Raw genomic sequence first — 18,990 nt, 5'->3', positions numbered from 1 at the left:
CATTGCATCTGCAGCTGCTTTTTTTATCTGCCCCACATGACCAAGTTCGCGAAACTGCTTTTCTGATTTGCTTATTGTTTCTTGAAAAATGGACGGTAAATTAGGAAATTTCTCATGAAATAGGCGAGCTACTCCCTGTTGTGTTCGGGTTTTATCTCCGTAACCAATCATTTGTCAAACCGTTATTTTATGCATTTCCGTTAATCTAACCATTTGTCAGACTTGAAGTTAACGAACTTTGAACATAAATTAAAACAGTGACAACTGATGTTGTAACATATAAAAGAAGTTTTTGCCGTTGCCACGAAAATTATTAACAGTTCTTTTAAAGGATATCATCTGAAAAGAACATTGCTATGGTTTTTGCTTACTTTCTTATTATCTATAACTCAACATGAAATAAGTTTTGAGTACATTGTGTATTTTATCGAATTTCTGTAACCACATGATTTTAATTTATTTTATCTTGTTGCAATAAACTTGAAAGCGATAACATTTTTCAATAGAGAATGAAGAGACCTTTGGAATGATATATCAAAAGCCTATACTAACAATTAAAAAAAATTGGGGTTGTACCTGTCATTCGACGGGGGTTGAAGGTAGAGGTAGCATTTTTCCGTTGAAGTATGTCAAATTATAATTTAAATTTGACTTGTTTGGGGATTTTGTTAAAATATGTACCGTAACCGAAATAATGAATTTATTCCATCTGGCTTTTACACACTGTAAACCCAAATGGATAAAATATGATTAAACAAAAAACTTCTAAGATTATTCAAAAATGTACATGGATTTGTGAATTATAGAAGTTTTCACCTCAAAGAAAAAACACGAACTAGAGTCCAGACCCGGCTTCGTGCGTAACAATATTTCTGCCACAGCGCACATCAAAGTGCGTATTCACCAAAAAAGCTAGCACGAGCGAGCATGAGCCGGCATTCGTGTTCGCTCGTGTTTGCTCGACATATTGATGACTCGTCCACACCAGAGCGAATATCTTCATGTTCGTAGTCGTAGTTGATCCATCTACTTTGTGCGAGCACCTTTTGTTGTACCGCCTTCTTCTCGATCTTTTCTGAACGCGAACAAGCATACGCTCGCTTGCTCGCTAGCCCGTAGGTACTCACCAGACGATTATTGATGCAGAATGCTCGTTTACTCTTGTTCGTTCGTGCTCGCTTTTTTGGTGAATACGCACATTCAGCTCGCCCAGAAAAAGTTTTTACTTGAATAACGTGCTTTCGTAGTTCTCTAGAACAGTCCAGAATATTCAACAGCCTTCCACAAGGTACCAGAACATACCGGAACATTCTGGAATCTTGTGAAATGTTCGTGAACTTGTGGAACATTAGAAGCCTTTTTGAATATGTTTGCCTACCCATTGGTGAGGCTCTATAAAGCAACATCCATTGAACCTTATAATTTGAAGTTTATCCTTTTTTCACCTACCACTCAGTCTCATATCAACTCTCTGTGCGACACCTGGTACTCCAGCTAGTAACTAATAATAATGAACTTCGATAAAATTAACTCAATGAAAGCTACTTTCACGATAAACTTTTCTAAAATGCGATCTATTGGGTTAGTGTATCTTGGTTGATATGAACCAACACTATTTGAACTATGAATCAGTGTATTTTTGAAGAGTAGTAAACGCTTTGTTTTATACAGGGTGATTCAAAAATACTTTGACAAACTTCAGGAGGTGATTCCTCACAATATTCTAATATGAATTGTCCAAATAAATAAACGTCCGGAAACGCTTCGTTTCCAAGATACAGGATGTTGAAGTTTTATTTTTATTTTCGTTTTTTTCAAATAACTTTTGAAATACTGAACTTAATTGAACGAAACTTGGTAATAGGAGGTTTTTGAGGTGTCGAATTCGAACCTGATGTTCTTATTGCTCTTACTCGTAGGGGGCGCCACCTACACGCCTTTTTCTTTTTTAAAGAATCATAACTTTTTTGGGCGTACTTCTAGCACATTTCTCAGTAGAAATATTGATTCCTCTATCATATCTACGTAAATAAGCTACCCTTGTTACTAGTCGCTGTAAGCAACCGTTTTCTGAATATTTGGACTTGAACTCTTCAAGTCGATTATTTGATAATCGATGCATGTTGAAGTTATTACAAATATTTTGCATTTTTCACAAGAATGCTTCGAAAATAAATTTGACGTTTGTGAGTAGTTTTGGTAATTACATATTTTGTGACAGTTAGACGTTTTGTTGAAGTTTCCGTAAGTAGAAGTAGAAAACACTTATTTTGAAAAAATGGATTATTTAAACAATAATGCTCATTTAGCCGATATGCATTTCGTTTATGGCCTTGCGAATGGCAATGGCGCGAAGCAAGACGTATTTACCAGGAGCGATTTCCTAATCGAGTACTGCCTTCAGCTCCAACATTTGCTAGTCTCCACCGTCGTTTGGCAGAAACAGGTAGCTTTAAGAGGGCAGCTGATATTATTGGAAGACCACGAGCAGTCCGAACCCCAGAATTGGAAGAAGCTGTTTTGAACGCTCTGGAGGAGAATCCAGAAACAAGCACAAGAGTAATTGCTGAAGCTGTCAATTCTACTCAGTCCACAGTTTGGAGAATTATCCACGATCATCAGTTTTATCCATACCATATTCAAAGGGTACAGGCTCTTTTGCCACGAGACTTTCCCCAACGCATTACTATGTGTCAATGGTGTTTGAGAAAATTGGCTGGAAATCCTCAATATTCAAGAAATGTACTCTTCACGGACGAGGCAAACTTCTCCCGAAATGCTATCTCAAACTTTCATAACAACCATGTTTGGGCTCTCGAAAATCCGCACGCAGTTAGTGAAAAGCATTATCAGTATCAATTTTCTGTAAATGTATGGGCGGCAATAATTGATAATTACTTGATAGGTTCTTTCTTTCTTCCGCTCCGACTGAATGGCGCAACTTACAGATACTTTTTAGAAAATTAATTGCCGGGACTACTTCAGAATGTACCATTAGAAATTCGTATCCGCATGTGGTTCATGCATGATGGGGCTCCGGCCCATTTTAGCGTTGTAGCCAGGGAATCCCTTAACACAGTCTATCCAAATCGATGGATCGGTAGGGGTGTAGAAGAACCTAACCAGGCGTGGGCACCAAGGTTCCCAGATCTAAACCCGATAGATTTTTATTTTTGGGGACATTTGAAGTCACTAGTTTATAAGACTCCAGTAGTGAACGAGAAAGATCTAAGAAACCGAATAGTAGGCGCCTGTGAAACAATAAGAAACACACCAATAATTTTTGAGCGGGTACGAGATTCAATGACTAGACGACTGCCTGTATCTTCGCTGAAGGTGGACACTTCCAACAATTTATTTGAATACAATTTAGTTTCATTTATTTTAGTTTATTCTACATATTCAAAATTTCCTGAAATAAAATGTTGACATTTCTTGCAAATTGTATTAAAACAAATACTAATCATGCACCCTTGATACAAAAATAACTATTTCGCTTAAGGATGTCATAAAGGAACGTACCCAACAGTAATGACCTCTTCAAACGAGTAAAACGTCAAATTCATTTCCAAAGCATTCTTGTGAAAAAAGCAAAATAATATTCGTAATAACTTCAACATGCATCGATTATCAAATAATCGACTTGAAGTTTTCAAGTCCAAATATTTAGAAAACGGTTGCTTACAGCGACTAGTAACAAGGGTAGATATGATAGAGGAATCGATTTTTTTACTGAAAAATGTGCTACAAGTACGCCCAAAAAAGTTATGAATCTTTAAAAAAGAAAAAGACGTGTATGTGGCGCCCCCTACGAGTAGGAGCAATAAGAACATCAGGTTTGAATTCGACACCTCAAAAACCTCCTATTACCAAGTTTCGTTTAATCAAGTTCAGTATTTCAAAAGTTATTTGAAAAAAACAAAAATAAAAATAAAACTTCAACATCCTGTATCTTGGAAACGAAGCGTTTCCGGACGTTTATTTATTTGGACAATTCATATTAGAATATTGTGAGGAATCACCTCCTGAAGTTTGTCAAAGTACTTTTGAATCACCCTGTATAGATATAGATTTTTAGTTGGTTCTAAGAAAGACAGATGAAAACTGCATTTAATTATTGCTAACTGAATTTATCCGAGATTTAAATGTCGTTTCACTCCCGTCACGGACGTCCATGATCAAATAGAAAACCAAAACATTACTCACTGTTCAGAGGCGGCGACGTCGGAACAGGCGGCTTCATATGTCCAGCACACAACCGTCCTATCTTACTGGGAGGTTTTAGACCGGACTGTTTCGGTTGTTTCGATATTCTTGCTCCTGAAGACGATATGTTGTCCAGTGACGAAACACTCGCGCTCAATGATTCGGTGCCCGAAAATGTGGCTTCATTTTCTACTAGTCTGGTGTCGTTATTGCCATTGTTGTCGGTCGATAGATTCGTTGACTGGTTGTCTGTCTGTGATTCACTCATTTTTAAAATTCAGCTTTAACCGCGAGATGAAGGTCTGGAAAAAAAACAATAGAATGGTTGAGAATTAACCAACTCCTTATTGCTCCAACTTAGGACGAGGAATAAAATACTCTGAAAGAATTTCGATTTTCAATTATGGAGCCCGAAACCGGTCTTCAAGTGTGCCCGTTCCAAAATTGTTGTATTGCCAATTGCATATGCAGGAAATTTTCAGTGAAGATTCCTGCACTGACGCCTGTCGGATATAATCCAACGTCCTTCGTGGTATTAGCCAGGGGAGTAGTTGTTTTCTAATGGGCGTCAGTCCATTCAACCTACTGTGTAGGTATATCCGAGACTGGCTTGAACGTTCAAAGTTCACTTCTTTAAACATCAGAATTGACTGAAATTCCTTTCTCAACTGTACGTGAAATAGTCAAAAACAAACGCAAGACGCGATGTGACACAGCATTACCAACACTTTCAGATGTTCTCTAATAAAATCATTGAAAAAAACAATATATGACTGTTACAAAAGCAATGAGATTCCTACAATCATAAGGAAGAAATCGAATACTTCCGGCCATAACGTAAGTTGCTGTGACAAAACTCTTAAACTACGATTTAGATTTAAAATAATAAACAAAAATCAAGCAGTTATGAAAAGCAAAAGAATAGTGGAATTGCGTATAGCTAAATATAGACAAGAACAACGGCAAATTTTCTATTTGGACGAATTTTGGTATGACACTCACGACACAGTTATGAAAGGGGTACTGATGGTTCGAAAATGTGTACGCCTAACATGCTTGCAAACAAAGAATCGCGACTAATCATTGTGCTTGCGGAGGAAGTAAAGGATGAGTTCCGAATTCTTCCCCTTCATTTTTGTGTTTTCACTCCCATCGAGTTGATTTGGGGAAAATTGAAACAAAGCATCAGGCATAAAAATAATTTTTCAACACAACACAAACAACGGAAAAAGTGGCTTAATTTTTGAGGAAACGAGATATTAAAATTGCATATAGACAAGTAATACGTTGGGAAAGTTAGTTAAAAATAATAAAGATAAAACATCCAAATTCGAGAAATCAGAAGTATATAAATCAAAATGTGGAACGTGTCCTAACGTATATTTTGGTCAAACTGGCAGAACCTATAATAATCGAATCCAGGATGATCATAAGTGCTATGTAGCTATGTATGTATGTTGTGGAATTGGCCGCGGTGGTAGTGCGCCCGACTCACGATCGGAAGAACGTGGGTTCGATTCCCGCCCCGACCAGATATTTTTCTCGAGATAATTTATCTGGTTGAAGCTGGAATGATTCTAAAACCGTGTTAGGAATCACACGTTAAAAGGTAAGACATCGTTAGTTCTTAGCTCGCACAAGTTTCTCAACTTCTGAGAGTTGTCGTTCGTATGGGGGCGACAGCTGATTAACGGAAAAACAGATTTTTTTAAACAGATGTAAATGAGAAAACAAATTCAACATATTGATACATCTTTCAGAAGAAAATCATATATTTAATGAATAGTTCGAAATTTTACACATAGAAAGTAAAGGTTTGAAACTGAATCATTTGGAAGCAATGGAAATTAATAAACTTAAAAATTCAAACATTCCAATGAACGACCAACTGGATTTGAATAGATCACCATTATTGAACTTGTTTTCTTAGAAAAACCGAGAACGAATTTTTATTGATGTAGAAGTGAGGTATTGTGCTTCAGGTGATCATAATTGAAGATGTACTTCAATTAGAGGTTTAAGTAATTTTTTGGAGGTAGTGTCGATTATGGTTACCTGTAGTATACAGTGTGTCCGCCCAGTATGGAATAAATTCGATATTTCCAAAACCAAAGGTCGTTTTACAAAAACCTGAAACACGTCGATTTTTAATTTTAATATTCTACATTTTACAACAAAATTTCATTACACAGGATGATCCATATTAATGTGATGACGTCATCGGTACTTTTCTTAAATGAAACACCCTGTATTTGGTGTCAGTTTTAGATAATACGTAACGAGCTGATTCCGAAAAGGTATGATACTTGGGGTCTAACGGACAGAATTTGCTCTTAGAAAATAAATTTTATTGATATCTAATGAAAGTAGAAATTAATTAATAATTTTATATTTTTTTCTAATGATTAATTCAACAATGGGAAAGTAATTCAGTAATGAATACATGACTTTATTTCAAATGTTCGAACTGTAGTCCTTGCTGTAGTTGACAGTAACCTAAACGTTGAATGAATTCTTGTTAAATATTTACTGGTTTCGTTTTATAAACAATATTCTTCAGATGTCCCCACATAAAGTAATCCAACGGATTTAAGTCTGGCGACCTCGCTGACCATTCAATATGTCCACGTCTACCAATCCATCGGTTCATAAACATTTGGTCGAGATACCTTCGAACATCTGCAGCATAATGTGGAGGCGCACCACCCTGTTGAAACCATAAACATTTATCAAAACTTTCAGGATTAATTCTACTGAGAAATGAATTAATCAAAGTAGGTACAAGATATCCCCTTAAAAACTGAAGGTATGTTGGCCCGTCTAAAGTAGGGTCCGATGATCCTGTTTCTTACAATGCCAGCCCATACATTTACGTTTTGCGGGTATTGTGTATGATGCCCACGCATCCAGCGGCGGTTTTCTTTGGCCCAGTACCTACAATTTTGATGGTTGACCCCACCATTTAATGTAAAAGTGACTTCATCAAAAAAATATATGATTTTTACGAGGAGACGGTCTCGGTGACAGTTATCCATCATGGCTTCACAATATTCTATTCTTCTATCTGGATCATCCTCGTTTAATTCTTGTAGAAGTTCGATTTTAAAGGGATGCCATTTTTATAATTTTAATACTTTGTTTGCAGTTGTTTCACGAACAGAAATATGCACATCTTCTTCTAAAGCAAGTAAAACATCTAGTTTTGTATCATTATTTACAAAGTGACACCCTGATTTGCGTGCATTTTCAACTGTACCAGTCGAAATTACTTGTCACTCTTACTTGCCGCTGACTGCATTAAGCGTCTTTCTGGATACTTTTCATTAAATAAGTTACACACTTCCATCTAAGTTCACGATCTGTCCGCATAGCCAATCATCATAATTATTTCAATACTTTGCTTTACACTTAAATTCATTGCTACTTCAAATTAATTCGAGGCAATACTAAAGAAAATACACGAATTATTACAACAACTACTGTCCTATTTAACAGTTACTGAACGTCAATCGAAATAATGACATTCAACATTAACAAAAAACTAGCCGCCTAGTTTTTTGAAATTAATAAGAAATTCTTGTCAGCACGGTTACTGCCAACTACAGCAAGGACTACAGTTCGAACATTTAAAGTAAAGTCATGTATTTATTACCGGATTACTTTCCCATTGTTAAATCAATTTCTACTTCTATTAGATATCAATAAAATTTATTTTCTAAGCGCACATCTTTCTGTCCGTTAGACCACATACCATTTCGGAATAAGCTCGTTACGGATTATCTAAAACTGACACCAAATACAGGGTGTTGAATTTAAGAAAATTATCGATGACGTCATCACACTAATATGGATCACCCTGTATAATGAAATTTCATTGTAAAATGTAGAATATTGAAATTAAAAATCCACGTGTTTCGGGTTTTTGTAAAACCACCTTTGGTTTTAGAAATATCGAATTTATTCCATAGTTTGCAGACACACTGTATAAATATTACTGTAAGAAGCAACTGGTAGAATTCAAATCACTATTCACAAAGCTACTGTGTTAGCGAAACGTGATATATTTTTCAAATAAAGTTTGTGGAGATCAAATCGTGAGGTGTAGTTTATGAAAAGACGGTACGTTGTTATTTAATTTCCTGCCTTATTTTATTTTATTTCTTCTTTTATGTTCCTTTCTTTATAAACCTGTCTTCAAACCGGAAAAGTAATATATTTTCACAGAAACAGACAATTCAGCAATTCACATGACGAATAATTTCTGCACATAAGCCTACTTAACTCCCCACACATATTGTAAGAATTTCAAGAATGACATACTTAGTTCTAGATAGACAACCAACTTAGCGAATAACGTATTTTTAGTAGGGTTACATCGCTCAGATTTCTAAATAATTCATATAACAGAATAATGAACCCACGTAAAATAACATAGTCCACCAACATTCCTAGGTCATGGTAAATATATATTATAATGGTAATCTATAATAAATAAGCGACATTCAAACTCTAAAAATACCTACTTGCATACACACCAGCACGAAAAATTCATCGCGAAAAACGCATTTTAATTTCACTTGATTTCACGAGAAAAGTCTGGAAACTTTCCAAAAAAAGGCAGTATTTGTAATCGCATCTAACTGGGTGAAGGTATGGCACAACAATTGCTTGAAGGAATTTAAAGTATTAGATCATCGCCACTCGATAATTTATTGAATTATTGTGGGAGATCAGTCAATAGGAACTTATGGGTTTCGTAGTCTGTTGAAGGATGCTAGGAATTAATTGCTGAACAGGAATTAAATACAAGGGTCAGAACAGTGCTCTTGATATATATGGATTGCCAAGTGAAATATGAAAAAAAGTTCTTCATATATAGGCATATCAAAGTAAGTATTCAATTATTTTCAGAAAAAAAGAGTTGATAAAAATGTATAGGTACTGTATTTTGTTGAAACATATCAAGAAACGTGCCGAAAATCGCACGTTGAAAGGTAAGACCTCGTTAATCCCTAGGTCGCGCAAGTTTTGACTTATGAAAGCGACATCTGGTTAACACAAAACAGTAGTTTCAATCTTACTCATTCTCATTATTGGTCTTCATCTTCTCCAGTTTTACAGTTTCAATTTAACAAATAAACCATGGTTATTGAACCAAACTATGTAGATGAAGGTAAACATGCATGCACATGTATTACGTGTTGAGAAATTATTCACGAAATTGCCACCTTTGATCTCAGAAAACGCGTCGCGAAATGTATTAAAATATAAATATACTCAAGCAAAACAATATGGGAAGAACAAGTCTGGGAACAAGTAATTTTTACTAAAATGGTGTCTTGATATCTAGAGGATATATTCTCAATATGTTAATGAATTTTCTGGATATGACTGATATTTCAATTTCGAAATACAATTATGATGAAAGATTTATTTATAATATCCTTATAAGGTCAGCTACCTGTTAAAAACATAACCTCAATCATTTTCAAATTGAATGAATGTGTTTCTTCTTTTCTTCGACCAAACTGATTTCTGGAATACAATCAAACAGGAAAATAGGTATTCACCATAAATTCTGGAATAACTCCCATTTGATTTAAATTTTTCTTAGCAGTAAGAAACCAAATATGACTTAATTCAGTGTACACAGCAATTATAAATGTCACAAAATCAACTTACTTCAATTCATCATTCTTCTGATAACAAGTTCACAGATAATATTTACTTATTTACGCAACACAGAGTATTAAGAAACACTTTGAAAATGACACAGGTTCTCATCACCACCACTAAATTCAAATATTAATTTGTCAGCTGTTTGCTGTTGTTTTTGGTTAAAATATTGGCGTTGTCAACTAGTCTACCATCTATGGGAAAGTTTCATAAACTCTAAAATACGGTTAATAGTTTTCTGTCTTTGAAGGGTTGGCGGAAATTGTTTCAGTTCATCTAGAATTCGGAAGATGGCAAAACATATTCTAGAAACGACTTGCATAGATAGTCTGAATTTGTCAATTTTTCGAAAGCGTCTGTAGACAGCAGCGGACTATCATGTATTAATTAATTGATGGATGTATGATGGATTAATTGATGGATGTAGCCGTTGTTACAACGTGACTACATGTTACTACATGAAGTCACTAACGTTACTGCAGTTACAAATAAAAGTGATGAAAAACATAGAAAGTTTCAATTCTCTCTTCTTTATCATGTATTACTTTTTGTGAGGAAAACATTTTTATTGACGTTTTTGAATATTTTCTCTGTTGTCGTCGCTGAGTCACTTCACAAAGTTTTTAATCAAGTTATTGTTGGTCTGAACCGGAATAATAGAGTTTCTATACCGGTGAAAACCTCTCCATTATCATTATAAGCGAAGGTAGAAATACCCAAAAAATTTCAAAAAAGCTGGATGCATAAATATTATCAGCACAGATTTCAAACCCTGAGCAGTCATTTGGTGAAATATACACCTTATGGCAAAAGTCAGTTAACTAAATTATATATTGGTAAAAGCACACAATTTCCGAATACAAAAACTTGGTTAATTAATAAAAAAACTCAGGAAATTATACAAAAAACATACAAACAATTACATTTTATGTTCAAAGTGTAAATCACCTTCATCATTACATTTTTGGCATCACTTATATACGGTAAAACAGGTCTTTCTACAGAATTCTTCATTGGCACAGTTTCAAATTCTTCTTCAATACTTTTTTCTAAATTTCGTAGTCGGTTTCAAATTCTCTTTCAATTATCCGATCTCAATATAGTAAATCGCGTATTGCGGTGAAAAATCTTCATCTTTCTGTACTCCCCATAAGGCGAAGTCACACGTCGTCAAATCTGGCGAATGCGTGGGCCATTTAATTCTCACACTCAAGCACGAACTCCAAAATGAGGCGGAGCACCGTTCTGTTTTTTTTACCACGATGTTGCACCGCGAACTCAAAAGTCGTATTGTAGTCGGCATTGTAACGCTGCAATCGCCATGCGAAACAAGTATTTCTTTTAATAGCAACTGAATTTTATAGAAAGACCTGTTGTACCATATATAATTTTCATTTTTTTTAATGAACCAATTTTCTGTATTCCGTCATTGTTTGGTTTTATTAATATGTAGGTAATTCGGTTAACTGACTTTTGTCGCACCACGTATCTCAATAATATATCATGTAAACTTTGATACAACTAGACATTATTTTTTGTTCAGATGTTCATAAGTTAATCAGTAATTAATTGTACTTGAAAATTTTAAAAACGAGAGAAATATTTAAGGTAACAAGCCTGGAAAATACTGTTTTTTGGAAGAGAAGACAAAATTCTAGAACGAGCTGTAGGCGTCGGGTACACAATGACTTCCGCCAATTCACAGCTCATTTATTGATTAATATTATGTTCATTTCAGCCAATACAATGTATGAAATAAGGAGAATTTAATCATTTTCGAGTGACATTTTTGCCATTACATTCAACTTGTCAAACCCATTCTGACAGCTACAATTTCTTCGAAAATTCGATTGAAACTTCTGTTCCATCGTTTATTTAGTGGATTGACATATTTCCAATTCTATTTTCGAACAGATGAAACCTATATTTCCCAAACCAGTTTCACGAATCATTAAGTTTTGTTCGAAGGGGTAGTTGAAGGGGTCAATAAAAATGCAGTTTGATATTTCCAATTCACACATTTTATTTGGAGGTTATCAATGTCAGTAAGAAGCGGTATGATAAACATAAAATTAAAAAGTACACACGAGCCTTTCCAAGAATATCTAGAATATTCCATGTTCCCATATTTGCCCACAGATTCGTCAACCCTGCTTGATTGTATGTTTGCATACAACTTGATAATTAATTCCAGTTCATATCTGATATCAAAGCTCATCAATAACATAAAATATCAACGTTTTGAAATATTAAACGAATTGTTAAGAAGTTTCGAAACTTTATAAAAAAAAATTCTAAGAAGTCTAACAATGAGTAATTTTATCAACTTCAACAAAAAATTCTTCATAACAGAAAATGGAGTCTGAAATCTGGCCCCAGATTTTCTGAAAAAAAAAATAACAATTTAACATGAACTTTTGAAAAAAACAATCCATCTAGTGCTTATAAAAGTGATAAGGGCATGTAGAAATTAGTGTTTTGTGAAAACTAAATTTGAAGTTGAAGGACAGTCTATAGTTAGGAATAAAAGTTGGAAAGTATCTTTGCTATCGTTAACCTGTCAGTTTCAGTAGGTTTCATAACTACCGTTCGAACCATAAACAGTTGATGAAAATAAATTTGCTCACACAAATAGAAAATGGCATTCTCCAGATTTCCAATCCTTCGTTCCATTCAAAAAACCTTAATGTTTCATAACAATTATCCATTAATAACTCCTATCCGGATCGTCTGTTGGAACAAGATCTTGTTTAACACGTCTACTTGGCTTTCAACTTAATATCAATAATAACCAGTTGGATCAAATTCTTTTACAGTTCAACAGTATTACAAATGAGACTAATCCACTGCAAGATAGCACAAGATTCTCTTCTTTACCTCACACCAATGATGTGACACCTAAGTTGTAAAGTTGCGTAGAATTTTCGAAAATTTGAATATAAAAATAGATGAGAGAGGACATCTTCAGATCCAGATCTTCAGACGATGTGGTGCTGCAGGTTTTTCCGGGTTTTCCTGCAGCTGAAAGAGCAAATGCGCCACTGGAATCAATGAAGTCGCCACGGAGCGCCAATTAATTTTTATTCTTGTTTCTATTTTTATCGTTGTTTTATAATTTCACAAATAAAAATAAAAATAGCTTCCAACAATCAATAAATTGTTTTCAAAACTTGAAGACAAAACTTCTTATTATGTTCCAATCGAAATTAGTTTACTCAATACCATGTTATAACTGTCATCAAGACTAGTCGAAGATAGGATTAGTTCCCATAAAAGAGATAGCCCATTTATTATTATTATTATTTTTTTTTCACCGTAGTGTGCGCTGGTCGGGCCCTATCCCCCGAAACCCCGATACATTCGGGGCTTCGGGGAACCTATGACCACTCCCCACACCGTGGGGTAAGTGATCATTGAGTCCGAGAATCATGTGCCCTGAGTTAGCGCAGTGAGCCAAGAATGACAGCCTTCTGCAAATGTGCGGCTAAGATTTCTGCCTCAGTGCGGCAAGCCGGTATGATTTTAAGATTCGAGAGTACAAAGGGCATCATTCCACCAAGGACTCCAATAATCAGAACAACCATCTTGACAGAGTGATCTGGATAGAGTCTGCGGAGTTCGAAGAGAAAATCTCGATATTTTATCCGTTTTTCCTCTTCTTTTCTGACGATATCTATCTATTCATCTATCTATAGCACTCTTAGGGCCGCGTTATGTCGATGGATATAGGCCGATTGATATTATTATTATTATTACAGTCGATTATGCCCTGAAAGACATACTCTTGGTAACCATATTTTTGAAGAAAGTAATAGGAAATGGACTATGATTCAACTAAAATTTGACAATTGAAAAAAAATGTCTGAAAGATTGTTCCTGGTAATTGAATTTATATTAGAAACTACATTTCGTAGTTGAAACATTTCTGAAATTTCACCAGAGTAAATTATTGATAGTTACTCCTCTCATAATATATTGTTGATAAATAATATAAAATTGTAACACCCAGTACACTCTAAATCTCAATGATTGAAGTCCATTTCTCAGTATATCTTCTATAAAAAAGAAATGATATTTATCCTAATATGACAAAGTATTGTGGCGTTTCCAATAATGAAATTTGAAGGTTTTCTGATATTTTTTGATGAATTTTGCATTGGAGTTTTCTCTTTGATATGCATACTCCAATAGCAGATGTTTCTCATCATACTTGCACCAAAACTGTTCTGATTGTTCCATTGTTTTAGCATGGACTGACATATTTCAAACTGAATTCCATGACAGATGTAATTGTCATGTTTCTTGTATATTCTTGTATATTCCATCAATCTGACAATTTGAGAGTGACGTAAAGAAAGGGGAGGGCAGCAAAGTTGTTGAAAAATAACGTCATTTCGACATTCTCGAGCGTAGCTGCTTTTTTTATTTTGAAGGAAATAATTCAAGGATAACGAGAAATATAGAATCTGACGATTTCCGGAAGCCGAAATAACAAAAATTCGTCGATGAAGTTTATTGCGTGCAGCTGTGTGATACCTATATTTCCCTCTACGAGTTTCTATTCCTCTATTCTCTATTCACTTTTTCTCTATCTATTATTCTCTCACTCCATCTCCACTCTGAATTCTGTTATCATGACGTCATTAGAGCTGATCACAGAGACTCGGTCATGATGAAGATGATGATTAATTAATCAATTAATTGATGGATGTAGCCGTTACTACGTGGTAGGAAATCATAATGAAGAAAAGAGAAATTAAACCTTCTATGTTTTTTACCACTTTCATTCGCAACTAACGTTACAATATATAAGTTTGAAAATCTCCTTACAGGACGAAACTGCAGTAACGTTAGTTACAAATAAAAGTGGTAAAACACATAGGAAGTTTCATTTCTCTTTTTTTCATTAATTAAACAATTGATTATGAAAAATATAATTTTTTGAGCATTTTTCAAAAATTATTTTGTTATAAATACAAGTATTCTACTTAAAAAACATACACTTATTTATTTGCATGCTGTTTCCTGAGTTTTTCAATTGATTAAGTCCAATGAATAAAAAAATATATGAAAAAATATTATTTTCATCAGATTAAGCGAATCCCTCTAGATAATCGTCAGATTATGAGACAGCATGTCCAAAACATAAAGATGAACCATATACATCTCAATCTGACGCGCTTGAGTATTTCAAAATGGAGAACTTTTTTGCACATTATAATAATGGCCGCAAGTTTGCGTCAGATCGAAATCTTCAGATTATTGAATGAGAGCTTTTTTGTTGTACTTAACACCCCCTTAGAAAATCTGACGCGCTCGATTAATTTTTTTTCTTTTCACTTTTAACCCTTACGTACAACCACCCACATCATGCAAACGATCAGATTAACATACCAACATTATTAAAAATGCGTAGGACATTGATGCTATCAATATCTGACGCGCTCGAGTATGTCCATGCAACAGTATTTTTGATGCTCCACTGCTATTAGCTCTATTTCGCCAGCAACGCAAAGTACGGAAATCGCATGTAGAAAATGCCAAAATTAGGTACTTTTTAGGTTATTTTCAGGTACCGAAGTCAAAAATTAGGTGCTCTGTAACTTACACCGCAACTCAATACTCGAAGTTGCGTTGCTAGAAGTATGTGATGCTAGCAACGCAATGAAAATAATAATAAAATAATGAATGTTGAGAAAACACTATTAGGTGCTAATTAAGTGCTGAACGGTGAGGATCGTAAAGTGCTTGCAATAAATTAAGATGAAAACGACCGCGAATAAGTGAAAAAAAATTCAAGATACCTGATTTGAGAAAAGAAATTAACAATAAACAATAATGTCTTAAGATACTCGTAATAATACATAGACAATCAAAATAAAGTGGTAAATAAGTGCTCACTAGATAAATAATAGTAAACCTAGATTCCATAATATCTATGGAGCATTATGGAAAACCACTATGACTGATGGACTGAGTTCTTATAGTATGTTCCTCGATAAGTAAGGGTATGAGAATAAAATGCTAATTAGATATTTATAGATATTAGATATTTATAGTAAATCTAGATTCCATAATTCATATGGGGCTTATGGACTCGATAACCACCATTAAAAAAATGTTTGAAATATGTTATTTCCGTTAACCAGCTAACGCACTCCTACGAACGATAACCCTCAGAAATAGAAACTTGTGCGAACTAAGAACTAACGAGGTCTTACCTTTTAACGTGAGACTCCTAACACGGATTGGACGATAGCAAGTGAAAATTGAGCGTTCAGCCTGGGGCTTGAACCATCGACTCACACATCGGCCGATTGACTGAGTGAACAAAGCATCTACGTCGAACTGCCCGGCTACCGACCGACCGTCGGTCATATCCTTACTTATCGAGGAACGTACTGTAAGAATTCAGTCCATCAGTCAGAGTGGTTTTCCATAATGCCCCATAGGCATTATGGAATCTAGGTTTACTATTATTTATCTAGTGAGCACTTAAGTAGCACTTTATTTTGATTGTCTATGTATTAGTTTACGAGTATCTCAAGACTCTATCGTATATTGGTAATTTTTTTTCTCAAATCAGGTATCTCGAAAAAATGTTTCCATTTTTCGCGGTCGTTTTCATCTTAATTTCTTGCAAGCACCTAATTAGCACTTTATTACCACGCTTAGTTTGTACCTGATAGAGCATTCGTTCTCGTTTTCGAGAGATCTGATTCTTAGATCTGTTGTTTAGCGAAATTGGAAGCTTTTGTTTATTAATTAGAAAATGTTACGATCCTCACCGTTTAGCACTTAATTAGAACCTTAACATTCATTATTTAATTATTATTTTTATTGCGTTGTTAGCATCACATACTGCTAGCACCTAATTTTTGACTTCCGTACCTAAAAAGCACCTAAAAAGTACCTGATTTTGGCATTTTCTAAATGCAATTTCCGTACTTTGCGTTGCTGGCGTAACAGAGCTTCCGATATTCATCTACTTCATATTGTTGCGCATAGTCAGTATCTTGATAATGCTCAGTAAACTTGCAGAAAATATGTCTGAGAAAAGTAACGTTTGTCGGGTTTGAAGTCGTAATGACATTTCGCTAACACTCATGGCTAGCTTCTTCAGAGATGCTTCCATCTCCGTTGATGAAAGCACTTTTGTTTTCAAACAAGAAGCTCTGGGAGATGGAAGCAGCTCTGAAAAAGCTAGTCATGCGTGCTAGCAAAACGCCGGAAAGAAATTTCACATTACAATGGCCTTTAAACCCAATAGAAAATACTGATGTAGTAAACTAGGACTGCGAAATCTTAACAAACTTCTATTTGTCCAAGACAGTTTTCAAGAGATGGTGATATTTCACCAAAATTTCACGAAAACATTGATGAATAATTATTCACGTGTGCTGCTCGGGATCTCACGTGGGAAGGTAAGAACTCCAAATTTGCTTCCTTACACAAAGCTTCAGAAGATTTTAAAGACTACTAGTACGAGAGCAGCTGTTTGATCTTTGAAATGGTCATGAAATTGAAATTTACTGACTCGAAACCTCCAGTTACACAATTGATTATCGAAGTGACTAGAAAGGACTAATCAATAATTAGGATATTACACATTATTATCAGTTATCACGATCATTTTGATTATATCTACGAAAATGAACTGCCATTGGTAAAAAGGACTCAAAAAATATGAAAGTAAATGGCAAGTTTGAATATGAAATATCGTTCAGTTGTAGTTAACAACGAATATGAGCACATTTCTAACCCTAAGACACTCCATACATGCAGCTTCACAATCAAACACACGTTTCGGAATCTGTAGGTTGCGTTATCTTCAGGAGCGGCGTGCAATCTGCCCATGGAGTACCTTCGTCGCATTCCACGAATTTCGACAGTAAGTAATCCGGTTTTCTGGGACTGGAAGGAGCTGATGTTGAATGGGTATTGGTGTTGACGGGAACATTCAATCTATAGCACAGGCTGGGGAAACTGTTATGAGACAATTTCAATAATTTCATATTTTTTTCGTCTTTTGGAAGCATCGACAGTTGAGAGTGGGCTAGGGTGGCAGCCGAGTTTGCCAGATTCTCGATGCATGGGCACGATGTGCTGGATGTTTTCCAGGCTTCGCTGCAGCATTCTCGGGAACTTTCGACTAGTGAGTTTGCCGATTTTTTACAAGGACTGTCTGCTATTACGTTCAGCATAACTGCACCATTTCTCATTTCCAGGTTGTCACCACTAGCAAACCTACAAAAAATGAATGGGAAGTTAACAATGATATCGTTTGAATAGATAAGGAAGAGATAAAAAGTTAAAGAGAGTTACATCTTTATACAAAAAATGTAGAGAACTTCCAAACAAAGAAAGAAAACAAAGATATGTAAATCATGTAAAGAATTTTCCTTCAGATATGAACTGAAAGAAAAAACTCTGGAAGTAACTATTTTGATGTGAATAATAAATTATATGAAAAACACTTTTTTCATTCAGTGTATCCCACAAACATTTGTTATGGAACCGAAACAAATATTTGTTCGAAAGTGGTTGAGAATGTTTCATGAAGAATTTAATAATTTGGGACTTCCATTGTCTAATTATGATTCTAATACGATACGAAATTTATGAGAGGACGAATGAAATTTAAATGAATAGGTGAAATATCGATTATATTAAGCAATGGAACGTGCGATGAAAATACAATAAAACTAATATTCAAGATTCAAAATGAAAATAATCACAGAGAGAAAAAAAAAAAAAGAAATGGAAATAATAAAAATAAGCAAAAAAAAAAATAGTTACTTCACGAAGGATTTGTGGTGAAACTTAGGGTTTAGGTCCCAAACAAATCCATTGGGTTTATGTGATGATTGTCAGACCAATGATCACTTATAGTGCAATTGCCTGGTGGCAATTGCACTATAAGTGCAATTGCACATAAGTGCAATTGCAACGGCCGGTTTCTACAGAAAACGGCCCAGGCGAAGCTGGTTTACAGAGACAGGCTTGTCTGGTGATCAGTGGTGCCAACAATACCACACCGTCAGCGGTCATGGAGATCCTTCTAGAACTACCTCCTCTTCACATTTTTCTGGAGGAAGAGGCCAGATG

At 35.0% G+C, this 18,990-nt stretch overlaps 2 protein-coding genes across 13 annotated transcripts in view; both read right to left on the bottom strand.

Annotated features, from left to right (window-relative positions):
* CLIP-190 (Cytoplasmic linker protein 190) overlaps positions 1–10,048 on the bottom strand; it is a 140,766-nt gene extending 130,718 nt beyond the window's left edge. For 6 of the 9 annotated variants that reach the window (XM_074180302.1, XM_074180307.1, XM_074180306.1 and 3 more), the window contains exons 1-2: positions 9,889–10,048; positions 4,207–4,508 (exon numbers count right to left, since the gene is read on the bottom strand). In XM_074180302.1, coding sequence (XP_074036403.1) covers positions 4,207–4,474 — 268 coding nt within the window. In that variant the 5' untranslated portion in view covers positions 4,475–4,508; positions 9,889–10,048. Of the gene's footprint in view, positions 1–4,206; positions 4,509–8,729; positions 8,837–9,287; positions 9,408–9,667; positions 9,830–9,888 lie in introns of those variants that run through there. The other 3 variants (XM_074180303.1, XM_074180304.1, XM_074180305.1) reach the window with 3 other exon arrangements.
* Positions 10,049–15,047: 4,999 nt separating this feature from the next.
* The window catches only part of LOC111512674 (guanylate cyclase 32E), a 292,318-nt gene continuing 288,375 nt past the window's right edge, over positions 15,048–18,990 (bottom strand). For all 4 annotated transcript variants that reach the window (XM_074180299.1, XM_074180298.1, XM_074180297.1 and 1 more), the window contains one exon: positions 15,048–18,129. In XM_074180299.1, coding sequence (XP_074036400.1) covers positions 17,676–18,129 — 454 coding nt within the window. In that variant the 3' untranslated portion in view covers positions 15,048–17,675. The remainder of the gene's footprint in view (positions 18,130–18,990) is intronic.

Source organism: Leptinotarsa decemlineata, unplaced genomic scaffold, assembly GCF_025532065.1.
Source record: "Leptinotarsa decemlineata unplaced genomic scaffold, Ldec_3_MD MMD2_tig00026294_RagTag_RagTag, whole genome shotgun sequence".
Classification (NCBI taxonomy): domain Eukaryota; kingdom Metazoa; phylum Arthropoda; class Insecta; order Coleoptera; family Chrysomelidae; genus Leptinotarsa; species Leptinotarsa decemlineata.
Note: the sequence above shows the minus strand (reverse complement) of the source record. Positions and strands in the feature narration are given on the sequence as shown.